The sequence below is a fragment of the Monopterus albus genome, unplaced genomic scaffold (genome assembly GCF_001952655.1).
Source record: "Monopterus albus unplaced genomic scaffold, M_albus_1.0 scaffold68.1, whole genome shotgun sequence".
Taxonomy (NCBI): Eukaryota; Metazoa; Chordata; class Actinopteri; order Synbranchiformes; family Synbranchidae; genus Monopterus; species Monopterus albus.
In genome coordinates this window covers 689,443-716,403 of record NW_018127948.1, presented here as the reverse complement: position 1 = coordinate 716,403, position 26,961 = coordinate 689,443, and the positions used below count along the sequence as shown (strand labels likewise).

Here is a 26,961-nt window from a genome sequence, read left to right as displayed (position 1 = left end):
GAGAAAACCTATTGATTAGTCATGGTATCTGATGTCATCCAGGCTCCAAAAACACTTTTTTCAGTTGCCACTCAGCTACCTGCTAACATGAGTATGGCACATCAGTCACACTATACAAAAATAATTAATTTGAAGCTTTGACTTAAGAAAAATGCAAATATAAAATAAGTGAATGAATTAATACAAGTGAAATTAGATGTGCAAAATCAGAAGGATAAAAATGTATTTATTGGGTTTGTAAGTCAGTTCAGTGAATAAAGTTTTGACATTACAAATGACAGAATAAACATTTAATTTAAATATATTGAGAGATTACTGAGCTGGTCAAAAAAGACTTGCTCATTTCTTCCACTTACAACCACAGTAGATAGAAATGCAATTCACTGTAGCCTAGCTGACAGTATATCTTTGGTCTGTGGAGCCAATGAGCACCACGGTTTAGTCCTGGTATAGTAAGAAGATGAGTGATAACTACAGCTGTGGTAAAGAGTGCCTTCGTAGTGAGTCCTAAAATCCGGAACTGATTTAACATTTTGTCACTTTCAGTTCCCGTGCCCTGACCACTTTTGAATGGGTTTTTGGTTAGACACTTGAAGTAAGATCTGTGGTTAACACAAGATACAACAATACATCTTCATGTTTTGTTCTATACGTCAATAAATACCCCACTCGTGATTTTTAATGCTTTTACGTGTCTTAAAAAAGGCGGTTGCTAACAAGTGGCTAAATAAGACTACAGAGGCTGTCTGAGATGTTACACTCCATCACGCTGAACACAACGACTCATCACACTCTGCTCAGACACAAAACTGCACCCACAACCTCAGGCACAGCAGAGCAGACAGTATCGTCACACACAGAACAAGATTTTACAACAGCTTTTACCCTGCCGCACTAAGACTGATGGCAAATACAAAATGTGAAAAACCTGTGCAAAAACCCCTCATTACCCTACTAAGTAGAAGACCATATACAATTACACTGTGTGCAATGCCATGTGCAATATTTGAAACTCCCCATTTTACCTGCTATCTTATTCCTGTATCCACAATTTTATCAACTATTTTGTATTCTTGTTTTTTGTATTTTGTATTCTTGGGTAGTCTTATATTTAGACTAGGTGTTTGTTGTCTTGGCTTTAAACTCTTTACTTAACTCCAGGAGATCCCTGCACAAGAACTCCTATATGTCTAAACTATCTGTTTATGCATAAATGGCAAATAAAAATCTTGATTCTTGATTCCTGATCTGCTCACTAGCCCACCTTTACAGCCTTGCTGTGTTTAAACTCAAGCTCTTGCAAACTCTTCCAACTACCACAGCCATGGTCACTAGCTAAATCAGGTCCGCTAAGAGGAAGGGAATTTGTAGAGGAGGTAAGCGCGCTAAATCAAATTACAATGTGTTACAGTCGTGGCACTGAAGTGATGGGACTGTGGTACAGTTCGTTTATAGCCTAACAGCAGCTTTTCACTTCTGACGATTGTATATGAGCTTCACAAATCAATACAAGTGGTGTTAACTTGTGAAGCTTATCTTGCTGAACAAAATGTGTAAGTGTCATAAACTTTTGATTGTCACAAAGCTTATTTTCCACAGTAATCCAAAAGCTGAAAAATCCCATTAGCTTTTTGTCAAGGGAAGCACGGTATTGATAACGGTTGCTAACGGTTGACCTACAAAAATGCATCATTCTTACGATTATCCCTATGAGTATTTCAACTGATTGTAATGCAGGGACCACCTCTGTGGCTAAGAATCAATCTGGGGACCACTGCTGTGTGGTGGATAGACCAGAGGGGCATTATTTTAATCTTCAAAATCACTTTGACTTTTCAAAATTTTATGTATTTTGATGAATTTGATTATAAAAAAAATAAAAAGATTCCCATAGGGAAAACACATTACTGAAAGCATGGTGGCAGACTACCTGCAATGCCTTTACGGACCACTAGGGGGCTGTGGACCACTATTTGAAAACCCCTAGCTGAAGCTTAAAGGGAAACATCACCAATTTTCAACAGGGTTTTAATAAATATAAAATTGCTACCATATCTTATTGATGTTTATCATACATCCCTCCATTTTTCCTGTACACAGAAACACATGTTCGGTTTCCTTCAAGAATCTGCTGGCTGATGCCAAATGATGTTTTGCATCACCTGGAAACAAACCCCCACCTCCACTGAATGATACAAAACACCTTTAAGGGGTGAATGAGTTATATATTTTGTGAGCTTAGCTGTATGAGACAACATGGTTACTTTGCTCACCGTACTCACTAACAGTGGTTATGGTAATGATAACAGTGGTTGGGCTAATCAACGTGGTACGTCCCCCACATTGATCTCGACTGACAATACGATGAATCAGTTACAAAAGCCGTGGTACGTCCCCCACATTGATCTCGATTGACAATACGATTTATTCAGTTACAAAAGTGCAGCAAGAACTGGAGACAGTAAAATATAAAAGTAAGAAAGGACACAATACAACAAAGTATGAGGAATTACTGTATGGAAGTAGTTTTAAACATGAAAACCTCTTTCTCCCCCAGCGACCTGTTTCTTTTAACACCCACAGGGCAGGAATAAGAAAGAATCTCCCTCCGCTGTGAAACTGTGGTAACAGAGTCAAACTGTATCTACTAGACTGAAGGTGTCAGCGGGATGTTTGCCCTTCTGATCTTTGTATAATCTGCTCTGGGGAAGACAGCTACTCTCCTTACCGCCATCAAAGGCTCCTCTCCTTAACTTTCAGCTTCACATCCTAATCTGATTGAGGAGGAGAAAAAATATTGACTATTTCACAGGACAAAGCAGTGTAAATATTTGAAACCACTGCTATGACACACCGATGGAAATGGGGCTCAAATACTGACAGTTAAACTAAAACATTTAGAAACAACCTAAAATGTAGTTTTCTAATGTTATAGGTTATTTTAATGTCCGCTTTGGGAGTGTGATGTCAATTTTTGGTGCTGGCATAAATCAAGTTAAAAATCATATTCATTCAGATCTCTCCCAGTTTGCATTAACTGGGGTCAAACCACATAAAACTCTAAAAGTCAGTGGTACCAGGAGAGGCGTGCTGCTAAATACGCAGTAGGCCACGAACAAGGCCCGGTGCCGGCAGACCTGTGTGCAACAGGACAACTCTATCGGTGAATTTCACAGGTCATTACTCTGGCTCCAGCCATCGCAGCCTCCAGTGGCTCTGGAGACGGCCAGCTTTTTCTCAGAGACAACAGCTTACTGGGCTTTGTGCTAGCTAAACAAGCGTGTCTGTCTCACAGCAGTAGATTAATGTCTAGATAGAGGGTTTGCTCCTCAGGGAGACCTGTAGAGGAGCCATCCATCAACCTTTGGAGGCCATTACACAATAACAAAATAACAAAATCTGAGAGAGGGGCTCACTGACTGAAGCCTGTCCTCTGGGGCTAGAGAGAGAACTAGATAGCGGAAAAAAAGTTTAGGAATTAAGCCTTACCAGAGAGGAGAGGGATCAATTTCCTGCAAGCCAGAGTGTGTGTATAAAAGCAGCTCTTTATGCTCTGCAGGATGAAACAAACCTGAATATAAATGAATGATGAGACAGTAAAAAAAGCAAGAACTACCAAACTACTATCTAGGCTGAGATGTTGTGTGTGGTAAACACACAAACCCTGAGCCCTCCACGTGAATGACAGTAAACAACACCCCTAACCCCCCCGCACAACCCCTCAAAACCCTTGAAGAGAAAGGGGTCACACAAACACGGCATCTGACAGGCTCTTAATTTGTTTAGAGCAGCCCTTTCAAACAGGATCCCCAACAGAGAGAAAATCTCATTTCCAAGACTGTCGCCACGGCTCGAGCCGTGTTGTTTAGGAAGGAGATCAGGATGCTGCTGACGACTCAGCTAACATCCAGCGCACGCCGCTTCTCACAGGCGCCAGCTTGTAATTAACACTTTGCAGATTACGTTTACAGGACCAACATGGACGGTGTGAGTTTTATTACCACCTGGCCTGGGTTGTACTCCTGCCCTCTGGGGATACAAAAAACTCTGACTCTGGCTTGTCCTGTGTGAAATCGTTTGACAGGTTATGATTGTGGCGAGAGTCTGCTGTCAGTTCACTGTTCTTCAGAGATAATGAGAATCTCCTCTTGCTCTGCCAGTTTTCAACATGACTGGATGAAGAAGCAGAGCACAGACTAACTGTCTACTTTCTTTCTGTACCCCTATCTGCAGCTTTCATTCATTTATTTGGTCTCACGCTGCTGGTCTAGCAGTCTTATTAGAGAAGTGGTGAAACAAATCCATTTCATGGCAGCAGGCGGCAGACAGCTGGGCAGTGACGAGTGGCAGCGAAGTGGCTGATATAATTACAATGTAATCATTTTCATGCAGTTCCCCGCTTTCTTCCTAAACAGCAAACATCACTTCAGGTTAACATGCCAAGGAAATAAAACAGGTATTAAAATGCCAATGACCTCAGAATATGTGGGCCAAGCTTTCATTATTTCGTTATTTAATGCAGGTTTCTCAGAGCCAACAGAAAGGAGCTGTTTTCAAACATAGACAGCCATTTGTAGTATTTAAAGGTGTTCAAAAAGCTTTTGATTTTCCACCTCAGAGATGTTCAAACAGATTTCTCCATGTTTCTTAGATCTAAACATATGTAATATTAGTCCTAGTTAATGTCCTGGACCACAGCAGTGAGGCAGTTTGCATTCTGTATCTATCACCGAGACAAGGAGGAGGATCTGAATGAATTACGCATTAAGTGTAGCTGTGGAAAACATCTGCACACATCTGTACCACTAGATGGCAGATAACCCCTGACATACTCTTCAGTGCAGCTTCATACTGTTGAGAACACAACAGTTTAGGCCAAGCCAAATATTCCTTCACTTTGAAACTGACAGCTTTCAGTCAACTCACAAAAGGCTAAAACCAACCGAAAATAAATATGGACATTTACCTTGAGTTCTGTCCCACAACAAGAAATACTGAATCAATATGCAGCAAAAAGACCACTGAAGCCTGTCAACAACCACTGTGAGAGTCAATTACAGATCAGACAGAAGTGTCAGCCTCAATGGAAAAAGCCTGGGATTCCCATTCATCTCACCCAAACCACACTTGTGTGGCTAAACACTTCACACTGAATTAAACTGAAGTGGAAACCCACTCGCCAGACAAGCAGCACATTTTTCCACTCCAAGGCCGGGTGATAAATCTTTGGTCTTCCATCCTCTGCTGCCTGCTTACCTTGAAGTTGAAAACTTGGACTCAGGTAATGGGGACTCAACTCGGACTCGACTCAGATTATTCTTTTGTGACTCAGACTCAAGGTTTAGTGACTCCACTACAACACGGAGCTCCACAAATTGCAAATCCATGTCTTACTTTGTTTGGGAAGGACCCTTTGATTAAAAGATTAAGTAATCATCAGGTTTTGTAAATCTGTTTAAAGTAAAGGAATAGTTCAACATTTTGGAAAACAAATGTATTCACTATCTTTTGAGAGATGGATGCAAAGATTCATACCACTCTCATGTCAGCTGGAGCGCAGCCAATTAGCTTAGCTTAGCATGAAGACCAGAAGCAGGATAAACAGTTAGCCTGGCTCTTTCCATGATAGAAAAATAAAAGATAACCACCACCTAAAGCTCAATAATTAACATGCTGTGGCTTGGTAATTTAATTTGCACACCAGCAGAAATGTTTAACAATCTGTGGTTATAGGAGGGTTTCTGTGCGGAAACTACTTCATGACAAATGATAACTATGGAAATTTCATTAAAACCAAATCTATGGAGTGAGCATTAGGCCCTGGACATCAAACGCAAAACAATGGTCAGTCAGGTTTTCCTTTTCAATAAGTGAGCTATACATAATGAAGAAATTTATTTTCGATAAACTAGCTTAAATCTCAGTGCTGAAATCTGGGTTTTATGCCAGTGCTGCCAATAAAGGATTTAGGTGACATGTTTGTGCAGCACCTTGACAGAATGCAATTACACAGTATGAGCAGTCCACAGGCACGTTAATGATGGTGCTCCATTCATCAGGATGGAGATGTGAAGTTGGGTGTGTCTGAGTCTCTGGCGCTGAAGGGCTTCTGCCCTTAACAACCTTTAATGTTTAACTCCAAGTGCTGCTGCTTATGTAATCGTCAAGAGATCAAAGTATTTAGTTTTGTGCATCCTCAGTAGTGTAAATCGTCATGAACCATCTTGAACCAAAAGGGGACCATAAGTCAAGATTCTGGTCAGAGCAGCTCCCAGCTTCGTCCATTAATCTTGGGTTGCCTTATAAACTACCCGTAATATTTGACATACTACATACCTATAATATACTATAACATTCCTTTAAAGCTTCTTGTTGCATCACGTGTTTCCTTCTTACTAACATTACTTTCAGTTTTTTGCCTTTGTGGCCAAAAGTAGAGAATCTAAGGAAGTTGGCTGAAGCTTGAATGAGAAACCTATGGCCAGATTCAAATGAAACTCTGTGATTACATGGTGGACTTAAAGTGACAGAGATGTCAGACATAAATCTATATTTCTTTCAAAATAATTTGTTGAGTAATTAAATGCTAAGAGGCTGAATAACAGTTACCACTAATACCACCAGCTTAAGTTTTCCAGAATTGGCTACAACTCCAGGAAAAAAGAAAGATTGCTGGCCAAACAGATGAGCAGTGGGCCTGCAATCAAAATCCTTAATCTAGAATCTAAAAACCACCAAATTGTTACATTGGTGCTTTTTAAAATCACTCTGTAAACCATCTTGTGGGGCCCTCCTTTAGCAGGTTTTTCAATGTAATGTTGTTGGTATGAAGTGAATACTGAATGGTACTGATCTTATTGTAGGCTAGAGACTGAATCAAACAGAAAGGGACCTGCAGTACATCTGAGAATATCACAAACCTCCATAAATGATCTCTTCATCTAATCAAAACACAGCCAGATGTAAAGGCAGTAAATACCCTAAGGCAGCTTGTTTAGTCGTGCAACATGACAGGATTATGTGACCTATGGAACCTGAATACGCTGGAGGCTCAGGAGGTGCCAGTGGAGAGGGTGCTTTGGGAGAAGCAGGGAAACGCAGAAGAGGAATGATGGACGGCTCACACTCCAGTCACTGTGATAAAGATATAGCTAGGTGCCGCCAACTGAGGCAGTGTGGCGGACAGCCAAAGCCCCAGGAGAACAAAGACCCAGAATCCCTATGTATGAGTGAGCGCTGGCCTGCCAGCAGAGCCTCAACCCTTCATATTTACATGCGACGCTCAAGAGTTAATTGCAGTGAATTCCTGCGCTGGGTGTAAAGTGGGGGCTGTTGTTGCTTTATTTTACATAACAAACAGACTATTTCTACTCATTCCTCTCTGTTTCCAAGGATCTAAATTCAAAAATTTTAAAAAGGTTTTGAGCTTTCCCAAATCAACTGCACTTTTGTGACAAAACTTCACCAAAAATTACCAAATTTTTAATCATTGTTATTACGTGTGTGGTTCAGGGACACACAGTTAAACCCAAATTTTAAAATTCCATCATCTTATAGAAAACGAATGGAAGCAGCAGGTCAATACGCACTCGTGTTTTGTTTTATTCTGCTTCCATGGAGCCGTCATGTTATAAACTGCATTGGTGGCTCCCCGAGGAAAACATGAACGTTCTACACATTCCTCCAATTACTCTGTGTCTTTGGGAAATGATTTGTATTCGATTTGGCTTCTCAGGAAATGATCATACGTGCGCTTTCAGCAGCAGGAGAGCTCTAAGAGGCCAGACCTCATCCTGACAGTAGTTGATGGATAAAAGCCAAAATGTGTCAGGGTTGCTAGGGTTCCTGATCTTCTGTAAACGAACAGTGCCCTCTTGACTCTCTAGACTTGGCAGAGCAGGACCATGCACATCAAAGTAGATTCTGACCTTGCATACCAGCTGAGGTTTGGATTAACAAGCCCTGGACATCAAACAGCAGGATCACCCCACCACCACCACCACCACAAGTCATCAAACCCAACTCGGTGAAATTTACAGCGAACAAAAATGTAGGAAAAATCAACATCAACCTTGCTCCATATCTCAGTTTGAATATTATGACCAGGGCAGAGAGCAGAAGCAGCAGAAAGGAGATTTCAAAAGCCTCTAATGATGTGACGTGTGGGAGAGCACAGTGAACTGGGCTGCACGCCAAACAGCATCCTTTACCAAACAAATCAAACCTTTGACAGGACGTGTCTGCCTTTCAAGACTGCACACCAACAAAGTGCTCATGCTTGGCAGAGACAAATGCTCCTGATACTGATTTCTCTAACTTAATTTTCAACAATATACTTGTTTTCAAAAATGCAACTCCACAGTGAAAACACAAGCAGAACAGTGGTTGGGGTAAATGGACTGCATTTATATAGTACATTTTTCACAGTGTGTTGCACTGGCCAAAGCGCTTTACAGGAGATCATACACATACACCATTCACCCATTCACACACACATTCACACACCGATGACGACAAGGCTGCCACACAACGGTGCTAGTCAAGCCACCGGGAGCAATTTGGGGTTCAGTGTCTTGCTCAGGGACACTTAGGCATTCAGGGAGACCAGGAGTCAAACCACCAACTTGCTGGTCAGAAGACGACTTGCCCTACCTCGTGAGCCACAGCCACCCCAACTGGGCTGGCAGTTTATTCCACAATCTATCAATGGGATTTGGAAACAAAATCACACCAAGAATCAAAATTAGTTTTTGTTGCAGAGCCCGAAAATAAAGGCCTACTGTGAGTACACTTGAAACAAGGTTTGTATGACATGTCATCCAACCACATCTGATGGCAGAAGTGTGTCACTGCTGCAACGGGACTTTGGGAAGCAGATAAACAAGTCTTTCTCAATAACTGATAACAAAGTGTCAGTTAAACCGCTACAGAACTGTGCCAGGACTGGTTGTTATTGGTAACTGAATGACTGAAACTGTGGATCATGTGAACAATAGGATCAGCTGTCCCGTGTTCCACTGGAGCAAAACACCTGCCTTCACCCAGGGACGCTTCCCTGAGGCCTCTGCTACAGCAACAGCTGGACATCTGGACAGGGAGTGGCTTAATATATGGTACTGTGCAAAAGTTGGTTTTAGCAAGGTTGTAATGATAATTTATATGCATTTCTCAGGCTCTTTATTAAGATATAACCAGAAAATACAGGAAATATGTACACAGTATTTAAAAAGAAAAACAATGTTCAGAACAAAATGACCTTTACAGTCCAAAGTCAGTGTTTAGTGTGACCTCCCTTTGCTGCTAGCGCAGTTTGAATTCTTTTGGGGAGACTGTCCTGAAGTCTTGAAACCATAACAGACACTCCTCCATGTTTCACTGAATGCTGCAGGCACTTGTTCTTCCAGCTTTCTCCAGCTCTTCTTCTTACATACCATCGACAATTGGACATAAAAATTTCAGACTTCAATTCATCACTCCATAATACTCGTTTCCACTGATCTTCACTCCAGTCTTTGTGAGCTTTTGCATATCCCAGCCTTTTCTCCATGTCCCCCCTCTGAAAAAGTGGTTTCTTGGCAGCTGTTCTTCCACAAAGGCCGTTCCTGATCAAGCTTCTTTGGACTGTAGAAGCATCAAACTGGCATCCAGATGAAGCTGCCAGATGTTGAGCCAGGTCCCTGCTGGATTTCCTCTGGTCTCTCAAAGAAGAAACTCAGAGAAACTTCTCATCAGATTTGGACAGCTTTCTTGGCCTTCCAGTCCTCTTTTAGTCTCTGACCTCTCTGCACTCTTTAGATTTCTTCAGAACAGCTTGATTATCCAGTTTAATTTTTGTTTATTAATACTGTGTATATTTCCCATATTTTCTAGTTTTATTCTGTTAAAGAGACTGGGCAAACTCACATGAACGTGTAATGGCCTGGATTAAATGCCCATTCAAGGAAATCCTTAAATATCATGTAATACTTTTAGTAAAAAAAAAAAAAAAAAAAGTCACACAAATGATAATTATAATTCACCAATTTAAAACTAAACCAAAAGTTTTCCTTATCAGGAGTCATGTGTACATTTGTTCATACTTCCCTGACATCTTTTTTCACTTTTGTCACGTCAATGCAGAAACATAACACACACGAAATGTGATTCATTTCAAGAGAAAATATTTTTGGACACGTACAAACACTTTCTAATGGACTTGTCCAATGTCCACAGTTATAGACCAGCGAAGGAAATCATTCATTCACTCATGAAACCCTGTCACGAATGAAAATAAATATCAATCTCATACTCATAAACAAATTCTGGCTATTGGTTATTGGCATGAAATTAAGGACTGTAAATATAATTTACTCAGTAACAGCTGTCCTCCATCATGAACCTTGACACCAGTATAAACACATAACTATAAATCCATACATGTCCTGTAGATCAAGTTATTATCTGCAATTTAACCTGAGATATTTCCTTAGTTTTCATAGTTTAGACCTATCTCAACCCTAAATTACAGTAACATGTTCTTTCAAAATCTACTTGTTCAATAAAAGAAGGTCTTGTGAGATGGAGTCACTGACATACATTCATTTGATCTTGGATAAAAAACAAAAGTCTTAACTTAAGGTCCACCTGCTTTGTTTGGAGCTTTCAAACACATCTTTAGGTGAATCCCAATTCCCCTGATTGCATCCAAGTTTCCCCCACTTCTGTCTTTTGATTGCGTCTTAGTTCTGCCCACAAAGGAGAAACTGCAAGGGGAGAGGAACCCAGGAAACATGTTTAAACCAACATGGGATGTCCCTTTCTCTGATCCTTTATGTAAAGTGCAAATCTATAACTGGCTTCTGCGAAGGACACAGCGTGTATCCTCAGTTATAGCTCCCCCAGGCAGCCTCCTCGCTCCTATGAGCAGAAATAAAAGCTTTGGCAGACACGAACGACTTCTGGGTTGAGCGAGGATCGAGGACTGAGGAACAATAAAATAAGGGAATTGGGATTCACCTTTAGTCTTCCTCAACAAATGGACTCACTTCCATACTTAGTGGATATTCACTTGTGATGCCAATTGATGTTATCACCATGACAACTGACCAAATTCCATGCACTTGCGGTGACCATGATTTGAAGATGAAAACTCTAGCAATAGTTTGAAAGTAGACCCTGAGTTAAATTTTTTTTTGGTAAAAGCAAATCAGTGGTGTTTTTGTATGTTTGTTTGTTAGATCTGGGAGATATCTAGATTTAGTTGGTCTTGTAGTTCTTCATTTAATACACATGTTCTTGTCATTGTATCTTGTAAAACTTGAGGATCTGGTTTAGAGATGTCCATGGGTATAAACTTAGCTTAAAACAGTCACAAATGGGCAGTGAATAATAGCTGCACTGTCATACTTTCCAAATTAAAGTATTTAAAAAAAAATACATCTTTGAATTAGGCCGTGACTTGAACTTTCACTCCCCCCAACTATTTAAGGTTAAATGATACATTTAACGTGTCTCATAACTAAATAATTTCTGATGCCAGCCATAACGTTCTCTGGGCTGCCAGCACTATCGAGATCAAAAGGTAGTTTTCAGCTTTCATCCACTGCCTGGAAGCGTGAAACTTTACATATCATTTTATTAAAGCATTGTGGTCCAAGTACAGAATGTGCATTCAGCACTTTCAGCCCTGATCATTGCAGCACACCCCTTCACGTGCTAAACAGTTTAACACTATTATTTGAAATTTGTCATTTTTACTGAATAAATGTTATTCTCCACTGACTTGTACAAACTAAACTGGCATGTTCACTTGTTGTTGCCTTCAAAATGAAGGTGCCATAAAGGCTACCTCTGGCCTATTAATGAGCCAGTGAAAGTTATTAAAATTCATTTAATCATCCAATGAAAAATGAATGACTTGTGTTTGATATTGTTGGCAAAGCTAACAAAGGAGAAGTTTGCTTTGATCAGGAAACTATTTGAACCCTGTTGGAGAATTTAATCAGCAGCGAGGTTTTGGCTTCAGTATATCTACACAGAAAAAAAGGTTGATTAGGTTAAGTGGGAGGGAGGAGAGAAGCAATCATGTCAGCCCATACCCAAAGAGATCATTAAATTAATGGATTGCTGGTGGCTATCTCAGAGCGCAAAGATCTGTGGATGGCCGAGGCTGAGAAGTGCAGCGCAGAGCAGCGGCACAGAGTCAGCTCATAAGTGACAAAGAGTATTCGCTGGCCTGCATCCTCCAGTCTGCAGCTGGTATTAGCAGGCACCTAGTGTTCTGTCAACACATATTACTCTACATACAACTCATCTGAGCGGCGTCAGCGCTTTGCCTGCGCTGAGCAGGAAAAACTGTGGGAAAAGAAAAACAGGAAGAGGAATAACTTGTACTCCTCAGATGCTATAAGTAACATTAGGTAAAAGCCTGAGTATATAGCTATAAAGTTAACCACATAGGAGAAACTGAAGGTTTACAGTGAGCTCGGTACATTAGAAACTGTATGACACCTGTTACTTCAAATAATAGCAGACAAATAAGATTAAATCCCATCGGAATACTGAATTGTATGATTTACACTTTTCCAGGACAGCTGTTAACTGAATAGCCTCTAATTCCTCTGGGAGCTTTAATACCTTACTATGACACACAAAAGCTGAAATAGGTGGATACACACTGAGTTTGTGTCACGCAAAACACAAGAGGATCAGTGTCAAACACTGCAGATCTAGCACACACATATCAAAGGCTATTTACTGCATTTGTTTAAGTTGTTTTGTAAAGATCTTCACCCTTCCATTGCTATCCGGTGACAAGTATGGGGATTTGTCTGCTGCACGATTACGTGTAAAGCTGGCTCTGAGGCTGAGGAGCATCATTATGGACTAAACACAACTAAAACAAAACACAAGCTTTCTGGTACCCCACAGTCTGCTCAGTCGAGGCTCTGGAAGAACAGATGGAGGGGGAGTTGTCTTAGTCATCATGAGACAGAAGCAGCTACTGTATGTAAAACTTATTAGAGAAACATTTACTGAAAACTCGTTATTTGGTCAAAAACAACTTGAACTGATCATCTATTAATAAGATACTGCAAGTATCTGAATAGTTCTTCGACCATTTGAATCCATAACACGTGATTTGATGTTTTGTATGTAAAATATGAATCTACAAAGTAGTAACTACAGCTGTTAAAAGTAGTGGAATTACAATTCTTGGGTTTTTGTTATTATTATTTTATTTCCATCATTGCTGCTAAGTGTTCCCTGTTGTGTTTCTGGATGCCACTTCTAAAGATATCTTGTCAATCCTTCAACTATTTAAAGGGTATACTAGTTTTCTAACACCGATTTATATGAAAGAACAGAAATTCAAATATATTTTATTGGTGTCAGAGATTCAGTGAGTAAAGCATGTGGAGCAGCCTCTGAGTAGAAATTCAACTCCTGCCCTCAGCTCAGCTCCTGCTGGGCTGCAAATGGGGAGGAGGGTTGGGGTAGATGAAAGGGTGAGAACTGTTGGCAGCTGCTGATTCCTTCATTCACTGAATCTCTGCTGCTTCCTTTATCAGCATGTAATGTGTCTGATATATGACTGACAGCTTCACAGTGATAAGACAGGCCTGGTTAACTGGAAGCCTGGGGAGAACTACTGACCACATGATGTCCATAAACTGATACTGGATTGTTGTTAAATACCAATAACCATCCAAAATTTACAAAGACTTCCACTTCCTTGCTACATCCTCTTGTGTTATGATGACATAATAGCAATGCGGAGTAAACCAACGTAAGTGCGTGACTGTAAAAGGAACGTGATTATACCTAAAGTGAAAACCATGCATAGCGCGCACTGTGGCAGGTGACTTCAATTCAATTCAAGTCAATTTTATTTGTACAGCGTCAAATCGCAACAAAATGGATCCAATCGCTCAGCTTGGGTGTAAGTGATGAAAAGGAGGAAAAGAAAGGCATTTCAAATTATTTCAGTGTCGTTTTATTGTACGGATATAAAGAATAAATAGCAAATTTCCTTAATTTACAGGTTAAAACAAGTCACCAATACATGGCTGTATCAATAATCAAAGTTACACGCGGAGGTCGAGCTGCTTCATCCAAATATGGACAACCGCAAGTCCTCAAACTTGGCACAATGCGTCGTATCTCCATAAATACAAAATATATAACCAATATTCTCCACAAATAAAGTAGACTCTGGTTACAAATAATACTGGCTTTTTACAGAGAGTTATATAGGACACCGCATATACAGAAAATACGTTCCTGCACTCGGTAGTGCATGTGAAAGAAGATTCGCAAAAATATTAAGTCTGTAATTTATTTTTGCTGCAGAGTCTTTTAACTGGAACAGGAGCATTTACAATCTGTGATGATGGGGTACTGCACCGGTATCCATGCGCATTTGAGTCCTTTCTTCTGCACGCACCTCCACCTCAATATCGTGAGGTGGGTCGAGTTTGCAGGCTTACACACCATCCCCTCAGGAACCGAACACGACCTTTTGCTGAGGCAGCTGCCAACCCGCACGAACCGTGGCCAGAACCTGTTCCCCAGGTCGGTCCAGGTGTACAGCACCGGGCAGAACGAGTACGCCCACAGCCACTGCTGCAGCCGACGCTTCAGTTTTTTACTTGGCTTGTGCTTTTTGCCAAACTGGACGTCGAAATCCACCGCTCTGATTTCCTTCGGCAGTACTCCACCAGGCTTCTGGATCTGGAAATCACCCAGCTCCTCGTTCCCGGTGTATCTGTCGTCCATGGGCGGTAAAACGGACAAAAAGCGACTGTCAAAATCTCCCAGTACATTCTTCAATTCGGTCTCGTTAAAGTCCCGCTCCTTGGGGTCAAAGACGGGATCTGGGTCCTCTTTTAATTCCACAAGAGGCAGACTGTCACTCGGGATGGGACGGAGAAGGTAGTAGTGCTGACAACCTCCCCTGTCAATTAGATGTCCGAGAGACAGCACCAGGAGATACATAGCTACACACTGCTGAGACTGATCCATCTCAGGCGGTCCAGCAGTGACTTCGGTGCGCACAAAGAGCTGCTATAATGCCACTTTCTTGTGCGCAATTACGCGTGAGCCTTATCCAAAACTGCGCCTTGAAACTGCGTCCTTAAAACTCACAGTTTTCCATAATGAAAATCCGTGACAGAAGTAAAAAGTTCATCTGTAGCAGCATCAGTGGCAACAGTATTTAATGATGGACAGCGTGACAAAACTCTGTCTCCTCGGGCTCTTTGCTCGCGGACTCGACATGATGCTCTTGTTGTCTCTTCTGCAGAAAAGTGCTGAGCGTAACACGCGACGTCCCCTATATCCTCCACAAGGACCGTGATGTAATTCATGTGCCCCTCTTTGAATGTGGGTTTGTTGTCTAGGAGGAGATCCCCAATACCTCCTTCTTCCACAGCACGGGGGGTGGGGTTGGGGCATGCAGGGAAAGGAGACGCCCCCTGTCTGTTTTCCAGACTTCCTGAAATCAGTCTCTCAGTGGTAGAGAGTAGCGAAAGCTGTCGTTCTTAAAGAGTGTCGCTCATCTGGTGAATCGTTCTGCTGGGAGTCTCTGCAACTTCACAGAACACCCAACTCGTTTTGTAACAGCAGCTAGTGACACTAACTGTCCACTTACCAAAGTACTGGTTCTATTTCGTACAGGCTCTTACTTGAAGTCCTTCCACTGTTACACTTTATATTTCACTACTCCACTAGATTTATGAAATAATTCTATTTGTATTTACACGCATGATGAATTTTACTGAATATTTTAGATACATAATACATTAGTTCGTAAAATATGATCGACTGTTTTAAGTTAAACTCTATAAAAATAGACTGCATAGGTTCAGTTGGCAGTTCAGGTACACCTAGATAAAACTAATGCAGTCTAATCCAACAGCCCTACAATAAATCCTCTTTGCTGAAGTCGATAATATTCAGTTGTTGTTGTTTATACCGCTTTATAGAGGTGTTGATTCAACTGTGTGATCAGTTTGGAGGTTGTAGTTTGCGCTGTTATTGAACTGCACTGCAGTATAACGCAATACAATTTGTTAGTCATTAAAATGAGCTTAGTTTCAACCAGCATTTAAATGCTGTCTAATCAGCAGGATACAGGCTGGTGAAAGATTAAAGGAAAAACCTGAATAAAACAAGCAGAGAAACATAACGAACACATGTGCTGACATGCTTTGAGTCCACTTGTCCTCTTGGAGTGAAATTAATACAGTGTTGTTCTGGGCGATCACCTTTATCCTATGATGAAACATGTCTATCCTGATGGGAGTGGTCTCTTCCAGGATGACAGTGCCCCCATCTACTGGGCACGAGGGGTCACTGAATGGTTTGATGAGTTTGAAAATGATATGAATCACATGCTGTGGCCTTCACAGTCACCAGGTCTCAATCCAGTTGAACACCTACTGTACGGGAGATGTTGGAGCAACGTAGAAGGCATTTCTATCCCCATTATCAAAACATCAAATGAGGAAGTATCTGTTGGAAGAATGGCGTTCAGAGAGTTCAGAGACTTGGGGAATCAAAACCAAGGTGCACTGAAACTGTTCTGGCAGCACGTGGTGACCTATCACTTGATGCTGGTTTGTCCTTTCCTTTGTCACCCATAACACTGAGTGGGCACAAGTACTTCTACTTTTGATACCATGTAAGTACATGTTGCTGATAATATCACTTTTCCATCACTAACATTTTTTAATGCACAACTCTTAATTATAATAGAACATTTTCACATTGTGGTATTTCTGTTCCACTGCTTCCGGTCTCCTGCTTTTATGTTGACACTACTTCCTGTCCCCAGCTCGCCCGGACTCCCGGGAACTCTAGCGCATCACCCACATTGGTTTCACCTGCCTCTCATTACATACACCTGTTTACAACAGCATATAGGCAGCTTCCCCACACCAAGAAGCTACCAGATTGTTCTAACTCCAGTTCAGACTTTCCAGCATTTTTTCTGTACCCGTGATTCTAGCTCGGACCCCGGATTATCTTGTGACCACTGAGTATTGCCTAGCCCTCCTGATTTCGGATTGTGTTTTCTGTGTATCAACCTTGGACCTCCTCTTTGTCCCCCCTTTTTTTTTTTTTTTTTTTTTTGGACCATGCTTTCGTGGAAAGCTTGTCTGTGTAAGTTTGCTGGATCTGTCCCTGGACTGTATTACCGATCTAAGCGTTTGTTTCATGTTTAAGCAGTTTTCTGTATCATTTTGTTCGTTACCAGTGCTCATATTAACGAGACAGTTTCCGCCTTTATTCATCTGGCTCTATAATTGAGTCCACCCTCAAATTTATCGGCAGCTTCACATGCCGATCCTGACAATTTGTACTTTTATACTCCTAAGTGAATATTTCTTTCACCACAGGTAAGATCAGAATTTAGTTTTGGAAACTGACACCATTTGGATTAGCTTTACACCAGACAAACACACACTTACAGTTTAAGATTTTATTTCTGCTTCAGCCCAGAATGATTATTAACTTAACATCTATATAGTCTCATCTGTAGCTGGGACAATGTCTAGTATTTAAAGCCAGAATCAAAACGGGTTTATTCAAAAGGCACTGGTCAGCAAAACTGATGGTCGCATGATGTAATTTCTTCAGTATCATTAGATCCAGCTTGTAAATAAAGAATCAAAGCTGCATATTAATAATAAACATTACACTAAATTTGGGCATACAGTACATGCATGTCCCTCTGAACAAAGCATCACCACAAAATGCATACCAGTTTACTTTTGGACAATACTGGTCTGTTTTGAGAATTTGGTCATGTCTGTTCAGACTTTTTACAAATACTACAACAGCTGCAGAAATATACAGCAACATTAATAATATACTCACAATTTTTCCTGAGAGCCTTAATAAGCAGCAACCAATGAGCCAATCTGTCATTATATATTACAGCCACATTGTGCAGTCCCAAACTGTTCAACCACACTCAATTTGAATTTTAGTGGAGATTGCAAAGTTTTGATGGAATGTTGCAGTAGGATCTTGGATTTGAATACTTCCCACAGTATAAATATCATGAAGTGTAGGAACAAAACAACCTGAAGGCTACTTAAAGGCAGGCAAATTTTTAATGCATTTCTGATAGTACAGGAATCCACCTTTTGCATTTATTAACAATATGTAACTTTTTAAGACATTGTAGAAATACACTCCAAAACTTGTCTTAATGTAGAGAGGTGCTGTCGAAGCCTCCTGTGACCCAGACTCTTTGAACAGCACTGGCAGCAGTGCAGAGATATTGGCTTCTAAAAGGTTTTGAGCAGGATTGACCTCTCTAACAAATCATATTTTGCTTGATCAGTAAGTTTGTTGCATTCATTAGGACAAATATCTGAAGAGCTGGGCAGAGTGTAGCAGATCGTAATACAGCATCGTGGAGCAGGGAGAGGGAGCGCTGGGTGAAGCAGAGTGGATTGATTTGGAGTTTCATGCTAGTGCCAGCTTAAGTTACATACTGTAGCTTTAAAGTTGGCCAAACACAATCAAAAAGTCATTGTGGAGGAAACAAGTAAAATCATATTACCCAATTAGCAGGAGTGAATATAAGCACAGTGCGAATATTAGATGAACCTGCCTGTTAAGCAGACTTTGTGCAGTGTATTTACTATTTGTGTCCAGCTCAATTGGACAATATTTCTGCCTGTAACGGTGCCACAGTGAGCCTCTCAATAAAAGCCGGCCAAATGAGCTCCCAAATAAACAACACACTAAGCAGCAGCCATGGAAAGTATCACAATTTGCAAACCTGCCTCAACTCATGCTCAGAGAATCATTCTTTGAAAAAATAATTTAATGGAAGAACTTAGCCAGCTGCTACATCAGCCATAAACCATCCGCTTTAGATAAATGCATCTCTGTTTCTTCTTGAATGAGCTAATTCACACAAGCACTTGAGCACACAACTCACAGGTTACAGTGAAATGATGGTGAAAGGTCTGGAAAATGTCACCTTTATATTTTTCATCTGAGCAGCACATATCATGAACTATCTCTCTCAAAAGAAAAAAAAAACCTCTTGACAGACTCAATTCAGTGGCTTCACATGTGGGATGCTGCAGAGTAAACCACACAGTCATACATACAGACAGGTCATCTTAAAAACATTAAACACTCAAGAAGTCACTGATTTTAAAGGAACACTGCAAATAAAATTTTAAACATATTCTTTTTGAAAACTTAAGAGTAAATGGTAGTTGAATTTAATGGCACACTTCAAAATAAAACTGGCAGGTTCTTCCTCTTAGGAAGTAATATTTCACATCCTGGAATATTCCATTCTAATACAGTTGCATGAGTGAAGTCCAAATATTGTTCTGATTATCATCAGAATGGCTGAGCTCATTTAACACCGAGTTGTTTTTCTTTTGTCTAATCCCTTCCTACCGTTTTACCACAACAACCGTTTGATAGTGAGATACTCTTCCTTACAAAGACAGATGCCTGCTTAGCACATCTGACTTTGGCTAATAAACCAGACAACCGTTCCATAGGTCACTGTAGCCATCCCTGCTGATTTCTCATTTAGATATAAAAAGCAGGCTTCTCTCTTGGCACACGTCTTCAGCACTGGTACCAAGAAAAGGCAAGCTCAAGTAGAAACACTAACAACAGAAAGGACTCTGATAGCTTTCAGCCATGCAAGAGCAAACACCAGAGATCTGAGATATGCAGTATTTAGAAAGTGAGGGTCATGTTGTTTTCTTGTTTTGTTTTGTTTTTGACACAATTAGCCAAGCAGACTTGATGTCGCACCTGCAGCGACTCTGTACAGAAGGTTATCCATGACAGAGAGCACATACAGTGGGATTCAGAAAACGCTAAGCACCTTTCACATGCTTTATCTCCCTCAGCACATTGTTTCACACCTCGGGCTAACTGAGGCTACAAGCTGAATACACACAGACATGAAGTGGGTGCCATTCTGTTTCCTCTGGCACCTCGGGGATGTGTAATTTGCTAGTTTGTTTAACACTTTTTCCCCCCATTCCTCTGCAACCGAAGAGCACACAATCACAATAATCACCCCTGCTGTGAGCTTAATTAAAACGAACTTCTACTTCCTGTGACCATGAGTCAAATGGCAGATTGTATTCTTGCTAGTCGCACTATTTTGGTTCCATTTGAGAATATAATTGCTTTGTTACATAACTATTCTCAGTAATATTGCCTTTGACTCTCAAATAACACAAATTCATTAGCCTGAAACAAAAGCAAAGTGGCTTCAGTTTGGCTACTGAAGATTTTTTTTTATGACTGATTAAATATATAAAATTCAAATAAATCATGTCAAATCCATACAGAGCCGCCTTCAGGCTGTAGAGAACACATAAATACAGTGGCTTTTAATGAGTACTATTATTAGCACATTTAGCTAATTTTTTTTCCACAGGTTGCACAGTTGACGTCTGAAGGGCCCAAAGCCTGGTGCAAGTGCGTGTTCCTTCCATTCCTGCATAAAGTTTTCACAGACAGAAACTGCATCAAAACAAAGTCATTAAACCAAAACGCTGATTAAAGTGCTCAGGGATTAATTAGACGACCGAATTTATATTTGGATGACATTACTTTACCAGTATAATATGCATGAAAAAATAAAAAACAAATGACTGCACTCTTCTTTCTTAGCTCAGGAACAAATACGTTTATCTTTAAAAAGAACATCCTGGAGCGATCACATAGCTGATAAGATTCAAACCTCCACTGCTAGCCAGGCTTTAAAATGTTGCATTATGTCAAGTTCAAGTACTTAAATGGGTCAATTGATGGCATTTTAACAAGTATTTTTTATGTTTTGGCTCATCACTCCCCCGACCTCCCCCAGAGACATGGCCCACTGCAGATACCAGTTTTCCCTTCTGATCTAATCATTTTTTTTACAATATTTTGAATTTATTGGAAAAAAAAATGTAGGTATGGTGAAGCTAAATATATATTTTACATTAGGCCAATATGGACATGGACCCCATTAATGGCCCAATAAACACAGCTACAGCCAGGCTTTATTCTGGTAGGATTGTTATGCACTTCCCTACTCTGCCATTTTGGGCTAAGAGAGAGCCCAGGTCAACAGTTTTGTTTCAGCCTTTATTTTACTGGAATCTCAGTAAATACTTGCACTCTTGATGGATAACTCTGCACTCCATCAGGCTGCCCTGTGATATAAATGGAGCCTGACGACGAGCACCGATGCACAGCAGGTGTCCTCTGCATCAAGCAGGGCATCAAGAGCATTTCAATCCTCCCATAGAAGCTGAGGTGTTCATCCCCGCATGGTGATCTGGCTGCATTTCTATAGATCATCAGAAGCCAAAGCTGCAGCCATGCCAGAGGCTCCTGTGAATGAGCCAACAGGCCAGGAGTCAGTGGAGGAGGAGGTGGTGGAGGGGGCGTGGTGTCTACAACCCCTACAACACAGACAGCTGCTTGTGCCATACAACCCGCCCACCGACCCCACCTCGGTCTCTAACTTTCAGCTCCTAATTCACACTTCATAAATCAAGATGACCTGTCCTCATGTGAATTCATCTGTCTCTATCCTGGCTAACAGTGGCGGTATTGTTCCACCATGAAGCTTCATTCAGCTACATAAACTATCCTCGAGGATGATGTACAGTCTAGATAGCTAAAGCAGCTCCTGGCCATCCATATGAAGACCCCGAGGACTGAAATTGCAGTCCTCCATCTCAGGCCATGTCTGGTTGGATATATTTTCAACTCCTCTGGCAGCTAAAATAGTTCCAAAAATAAGAACACTAATTGGCCAGTATTTATTTCTGTATGGGAGAAATACTCTAAGTGTTTTTAGCAGGTTGTTTGTGGCACGCTGGTTTAGCAGTCGGGGCTCTCTGGGAGGTACGGCACAGTCCACTGCATGGAAAAAGAGCCGACTCTCCCGCTTTTTTAATAAATAAGCTCTTTTATACAAAAATTGGTAATACAGTATAGTTGTGTGTGAGGCTGGCAAGGCAGCGTATGACATCATGAGTGTTGACTCATGAGCAGATGAGTGATGCACACTAAAGCTTTTTGCCCCCTCTCAAACTCATGTTTACTGCCAGAGAAACAGCATGCCTCTCTCTACTTCTGTCTGCTGCCCTGGCTCCCTACACCTGAGGGGGGGGGGGAATCTGTTAATGAAGCAAATGTTTCTATACATTGCGAGGGGGCTGTCAGCACTACACACACCAGACCTCTGTCACCTGTTGCCACCAGCGGGAGTCTCGGGGCAGCGGGTGAGGAGCCAAGCATGGCAGCCAGCAGCAGGGCCCCGTCGCCACCGACAGACAACTCAGCTCAGGTGATTGATTTACTCTGCCTCCACGCCGAGGTGCCAAAGGACACTCACATACAGTGTTATAGCATCTGATTCACCACATGTTGACATAAAACAAATTGCAGTCAACATTTTTAGATTATTTGGCATGGTGATAAAACCTGGATGTATGGCACAGCTAACTGGTTCTTTCTTCACCGAACTGGTTGGGGATAAGAACCTCTGCAGGCAGCTTCGAAGTGGACACACTGAAAAGTGCCAGCTGGGGTTCAGCATGCTTGAAACAAATTAGTTTGTACGGAATGTCATTAGCCTGTATCTATAGGCAAAAATGGTACACCTGATCCAAACAGCCACAGTTTAAAGTGGGGAGAAAGCCTGCTATCATATCCTCCTCCTGGCTGCATCCTGCTGTCTCTCTGATCTCGTTTTATGGACTCCTCGTCTTTTGTTTTCATGGCAATGAATCACACAAGTAGGAATAACAGCACACACCTTCCGTTCACCTTGGTTATACAAGTTGAAAGTGACAAAAATAGTTGCATGAAACGGAGTTAAGAGCTGGAAAAACAAGTCTAAATCCTGGATATCTTCTCATGTATTGTATTAAACAATCACAGTGTAAAGTGGATGTGCCTGCTGCATTGATGTTCTCAGAAATGTACAACATAGCCACTCGAATACCAAACATAAAAAAACAGCCTAACTGGAAGAAAACTGACACAAGTGACAGCAGCATTATGCCCACAAAAGGCAGCTATTCTCACTCACCGATACAAAAAACAAGCTCATGAGAGTGCACATATTGTTCTTCAGCTGAGCTAGTTGGCTTTCCATGAAGCTGAAAAAGAAAACAGCGCAGCAGTAGATGAGACAGAGAAATGAAGAGTGACAGCAAGAGAAATTGGACTTGAGTCTAGGGAGGAGGGGTGGGGAGGCGTGGGCCCGGTCAGCTGCTGCAGTAGCAGTCAGTGCTGCAGTGGAAAGGGTTAACAGGAGACAGTAAAGTGAATCCAGATGTGCTGTTATTATTAATATCTCTGGCTGATGAATGGGAAGGTAAAATTACAGGCGCCAGCCAGGGAGGCCCTGTGTGTTGCCCTGCCACCCAGGCGCTCCCCAGCTCACCTCCACAGCTCAGGCAGCAGCAGCAGATCAGGGTGAAACAGTCAGTGTCCTACTCCGTGGCTTCAGCATGTCAAACAACCAGGCAGGTAGACAGACAGCCACTTTCACTGGCCAGCGATCCGGCACCGGGCAGAGCAATGGATGGCAGACTTCATGCGTCACTTTCATCTCAGTCATTGCTCATCCCATCAAAATGAAGGGCAGTCTATTTGGACTGAAGCTCAATTAGTCAAAAACTTTCATGCCACATTAAAAGTAAGTATTCCATGTTTTCAGAAGAAACATGATTCAGATGATGGAACCAGAGCTGAAACCAATAGTCAGTTAATTAAAACAGTCAAATCAATAGTCACTTTACAAAGATTAATTGCCAACTGTTTTGATAAGATGAATTATTTGAGCCATTTTTAAGCAAAACAGCAAACAAGTCCTGCGATGGATTGGCAACCTGTCCAGGGTGTACCCCGCCTTCGCCCGATTGCCAGCTGGGATTGGCTCTGGCCCCATAACCCCGTTCAGGGACTAAGCGGTAGAAAATGAATGAATCAGCAAACGCGCCATGGTTCCAGCCTCTCTGATTTCCTGTTTTCTCTGCATAAGATCAAAACCAGTTTGCTGCCCTGAATGAAACAAGTTGCATTGTTGAATTGATAAGACAAAAATAAGACATTTCTTTCACAATCAGCTGCTGTTGAACTGAATTGTCACGCAGCTCTTAAAAGGAAGCAACCTATAATCACTTTATTGGCTCTATAAGCTCCTCCTCACCCCTCCTCCAATTCACACTGCAGTCAGCCTCTCATGCAGTGGTCAGGAGGACTAGAGCGAATGAAGCAGTGACGTGCGGTCAGGGGAGGCAGGTGAGGCAGAGCCTCCCCTGTCAATCTTGAAAAGAAAAAAAAGTTAACCATAAAATATAATAAATGTTAATATTTGTCGGCTGGTGTGTGTTGTAGGCCCTTTTGCCGTTCGAATCCGATGTTGAAGGGTTTTTTTTTCAATAAAGAATAGCAGAATTCCCGTATGTCCCATTCAAATACATGGAGGAGATGCACGATGAGGCAGCACTTTGCTGTGCCTCTCAGTGGATCGTGAAATCCTCACAAACTGTATGCGATGCCAATAGTGTGTCGCTGTCCCTCTATATATCGCAAATAAAATGCTTTCAAACACTCTGATTATATGCTCTGCCTTGCCATAATCTGGATAATGTATAAAATGTAGTTCTGTAACGCGTTTAGGCTCGCAGATTAACCATAAAACCCAGTAAAAAAAGTTACTCGATGAGGCAAACAGTACGCCTGCCTCAAAATCTGGACTTTCAATCAAAACATTTTTGTCCAGAAGGATCTTCTTTATTGAAAACATTTGTTTTAATATTGGATTCGAACGGTAAAAGGGTTTGTAATACATACCAGCTGACAAATGGATTTCATGTACAAGTAAAGGTAAGACCATAAACTTTTATTATTTCTAATTAAATATGGGTCATGTTTGTGTGAAGAATGCTGATATGAGATATAAAACATAACACATTGTCTGTTAACAGACAATTTGTATTTGTAAATCTGACTGTAGGTTAGTGCCTCACCAGCTGTCAACCTCACCGCACGTCACTGGAATGAAGATAGGGAGCAGCATCAGCAAAAACAAAGCAGTCAGATGTCACAATAAGCATCATGCCTCTAGTGCCGGGATTCCTGGTAAAATGAGCACAGGGAAGGCAGTTTACTGGCTTTTTTAAGTTCTGTGTAAAAGGGGCTTAAATAAAAAAAAATGTTGCATTAAAGACGATGTGATCTCTGTATAAAAAGGGCCATTATAAAATATGAAGTTGTCTTATGCTGAAGTGTGTTACCCAGGTTTAGATCAGGAGCTTCTCAAGCATTTTCAAACACTCCCACACAGACATACCAGAGCCACAGTCCTCACAGTTTATAAGATGTTTGTGCTGTTGATAATCATATGTGTTGACTTATTTCTGTTTATCCACATTTTTATTAACCACCGAGTTGACCCCCTTCCCTTTAGAATGTTACGAATGTTTGCATAAATAATCCTAACCGCTATCAAACTGCACAAGGAAGGAAAAAGAAGATTAATAATAACAATAATAATAATAATAATAATAATAAAGTTTATTTATAGAGCACTTACCAACTCAGAGAGCACTAAATGCTACATCAGGCAATTAGAGCCTATATAATCAAAGAAAATCAGAGTCAACTAAATAAACATATGACAGGCACATACATTAATTGATCTATAGCGTAATTCCTGTCCAGTCTGACACCACTCAGAAGAACTAGAAAATAAAACCCTAGAAAACCCATAAAACAAGTTAAGCATGAAAAGCTTGTTTAAAAAGATATGTTTTCAGAGCTGACTTAAAGGTCTAATAGATATGCAGGGGCAAGGCTGTGCAAAGCTTTAAAAACATAGAGCACGACCTTAAATTGCACTCTCCATTTCACAGGTAGCCAATGGAGGGACGCTAAGATTGGGGTAATATGAGCATGCCGACGAGTGTCTGTGAGCAAACGGGCGGCTGCATTTTGCACTAACTGCAGCCTAGACAACGATGACTGGGACAGACCAGCACAGAGGGCATTACACTAATCAAGCCGGGACGTCACGAAGGCTTTCTCTAAATCAGTGCGAGAGAGAAATGATTTTACCTTCGCTAACAATCTTAACTGGTAAAAGCTCGTTTTTACCACAGACTTAATCTGGCTATCAAAGTTAAAATTTGTATCAAATATAACTCCCAAATTCCTCACCGTATTAGAGCATGGGGGGCGCACAGGTGCCTAGATCTGACATGGTCACAGCTGGGTGGGGACTAATGACAATATATTCATTTTTATCTTCGTTTAAGTAAAGGAGATTTTGATCCAGCCAGATTTTAACATCGCATATACAGTTCTGCAATGCAGCAAGCAAGCCTGATTCGGGGGTACCAAAGGCATATAAATTTGGATGTCGTCAGCGTAAAAATGTAAAGAAACATTATGACTGGATATAATAGACGCAAGAGGTGACATATATAACGAGAATAACAAAGGAGCAAGAATGGAACCTTGCGGAACGCCTGAGATCAAAGGAGCAGTGCTGGAGGACTGGTCGCCAATCATGACCGAATAAGTTCTATTTGTAAGGTACAACTCAAACCAGTTTAAGACCTTACTTCCCAGGCCAAAGACATGCTTTAACTTCAAAAGTAAAATAGAGTGGTCTACCGTGTCAAAGGCGGCTGATAGGTGGAGGAGAGCTAGAACGACAGGGTGTCCCGCATCCAAAGCCAGTGCGATATCATTATGCACTTTGATTAACGTGGATTCAGTGCTATGTTTAGATCTGAATCCGGATTGAAATTTGTCGACCATTTCTAGCCAATCTAAGTGGGCTTGGAGCTGGGCAGACACGAGCTTCTCCATAACTTTAGAAAGAAAAGGGAGAAGAGATATCGGGCGAAAATTTCCTAACACAGTTGAGTCAAGGTTGGGCTTTTTGAGCAATGGTCTGAT

At 41.2% G+C, this 26,961-nt stretch overlaps 2 protein-coding genes across 3 annotated transcripts in view; both read right to left on the bottom strand.

Annotated features, from left to right (window-relative positions):
• Positions 1-26,961, bottom strand: part of LOC109962837 (RNA binding protein fox-1 homolog 3-like) — a 483,365-nt gene that overhangs the window by 441,839 nt on the left and 14,565 nt on the right. The gene's annotated exons all lie outside the window — the stretch shown is intronic.
• nog1 (noggin 1) lies at positions 13,976-15,332 on the bottom strand. Its single transcript, XM_020604895.1, has one exon. It carries the CDS (start codon positions 15,001-15,003, stop codon positions 14,338-14,340), a length of 666 nt encoding a protein of 221 aa, XP_020460551.1. The 5' UTR covers positions 15,004-15,332; the 3' UTR covers positions 13,976-14,337.

Coding starts and splice junctions, on each gene's coding strand:
- nog1 (XM_020604895.1), bottom strand. CDS start 15,003: ATGGATCAGTCTCAGCAGTGTGTAGCTATGTATCTCCTGGTGCTGTCT.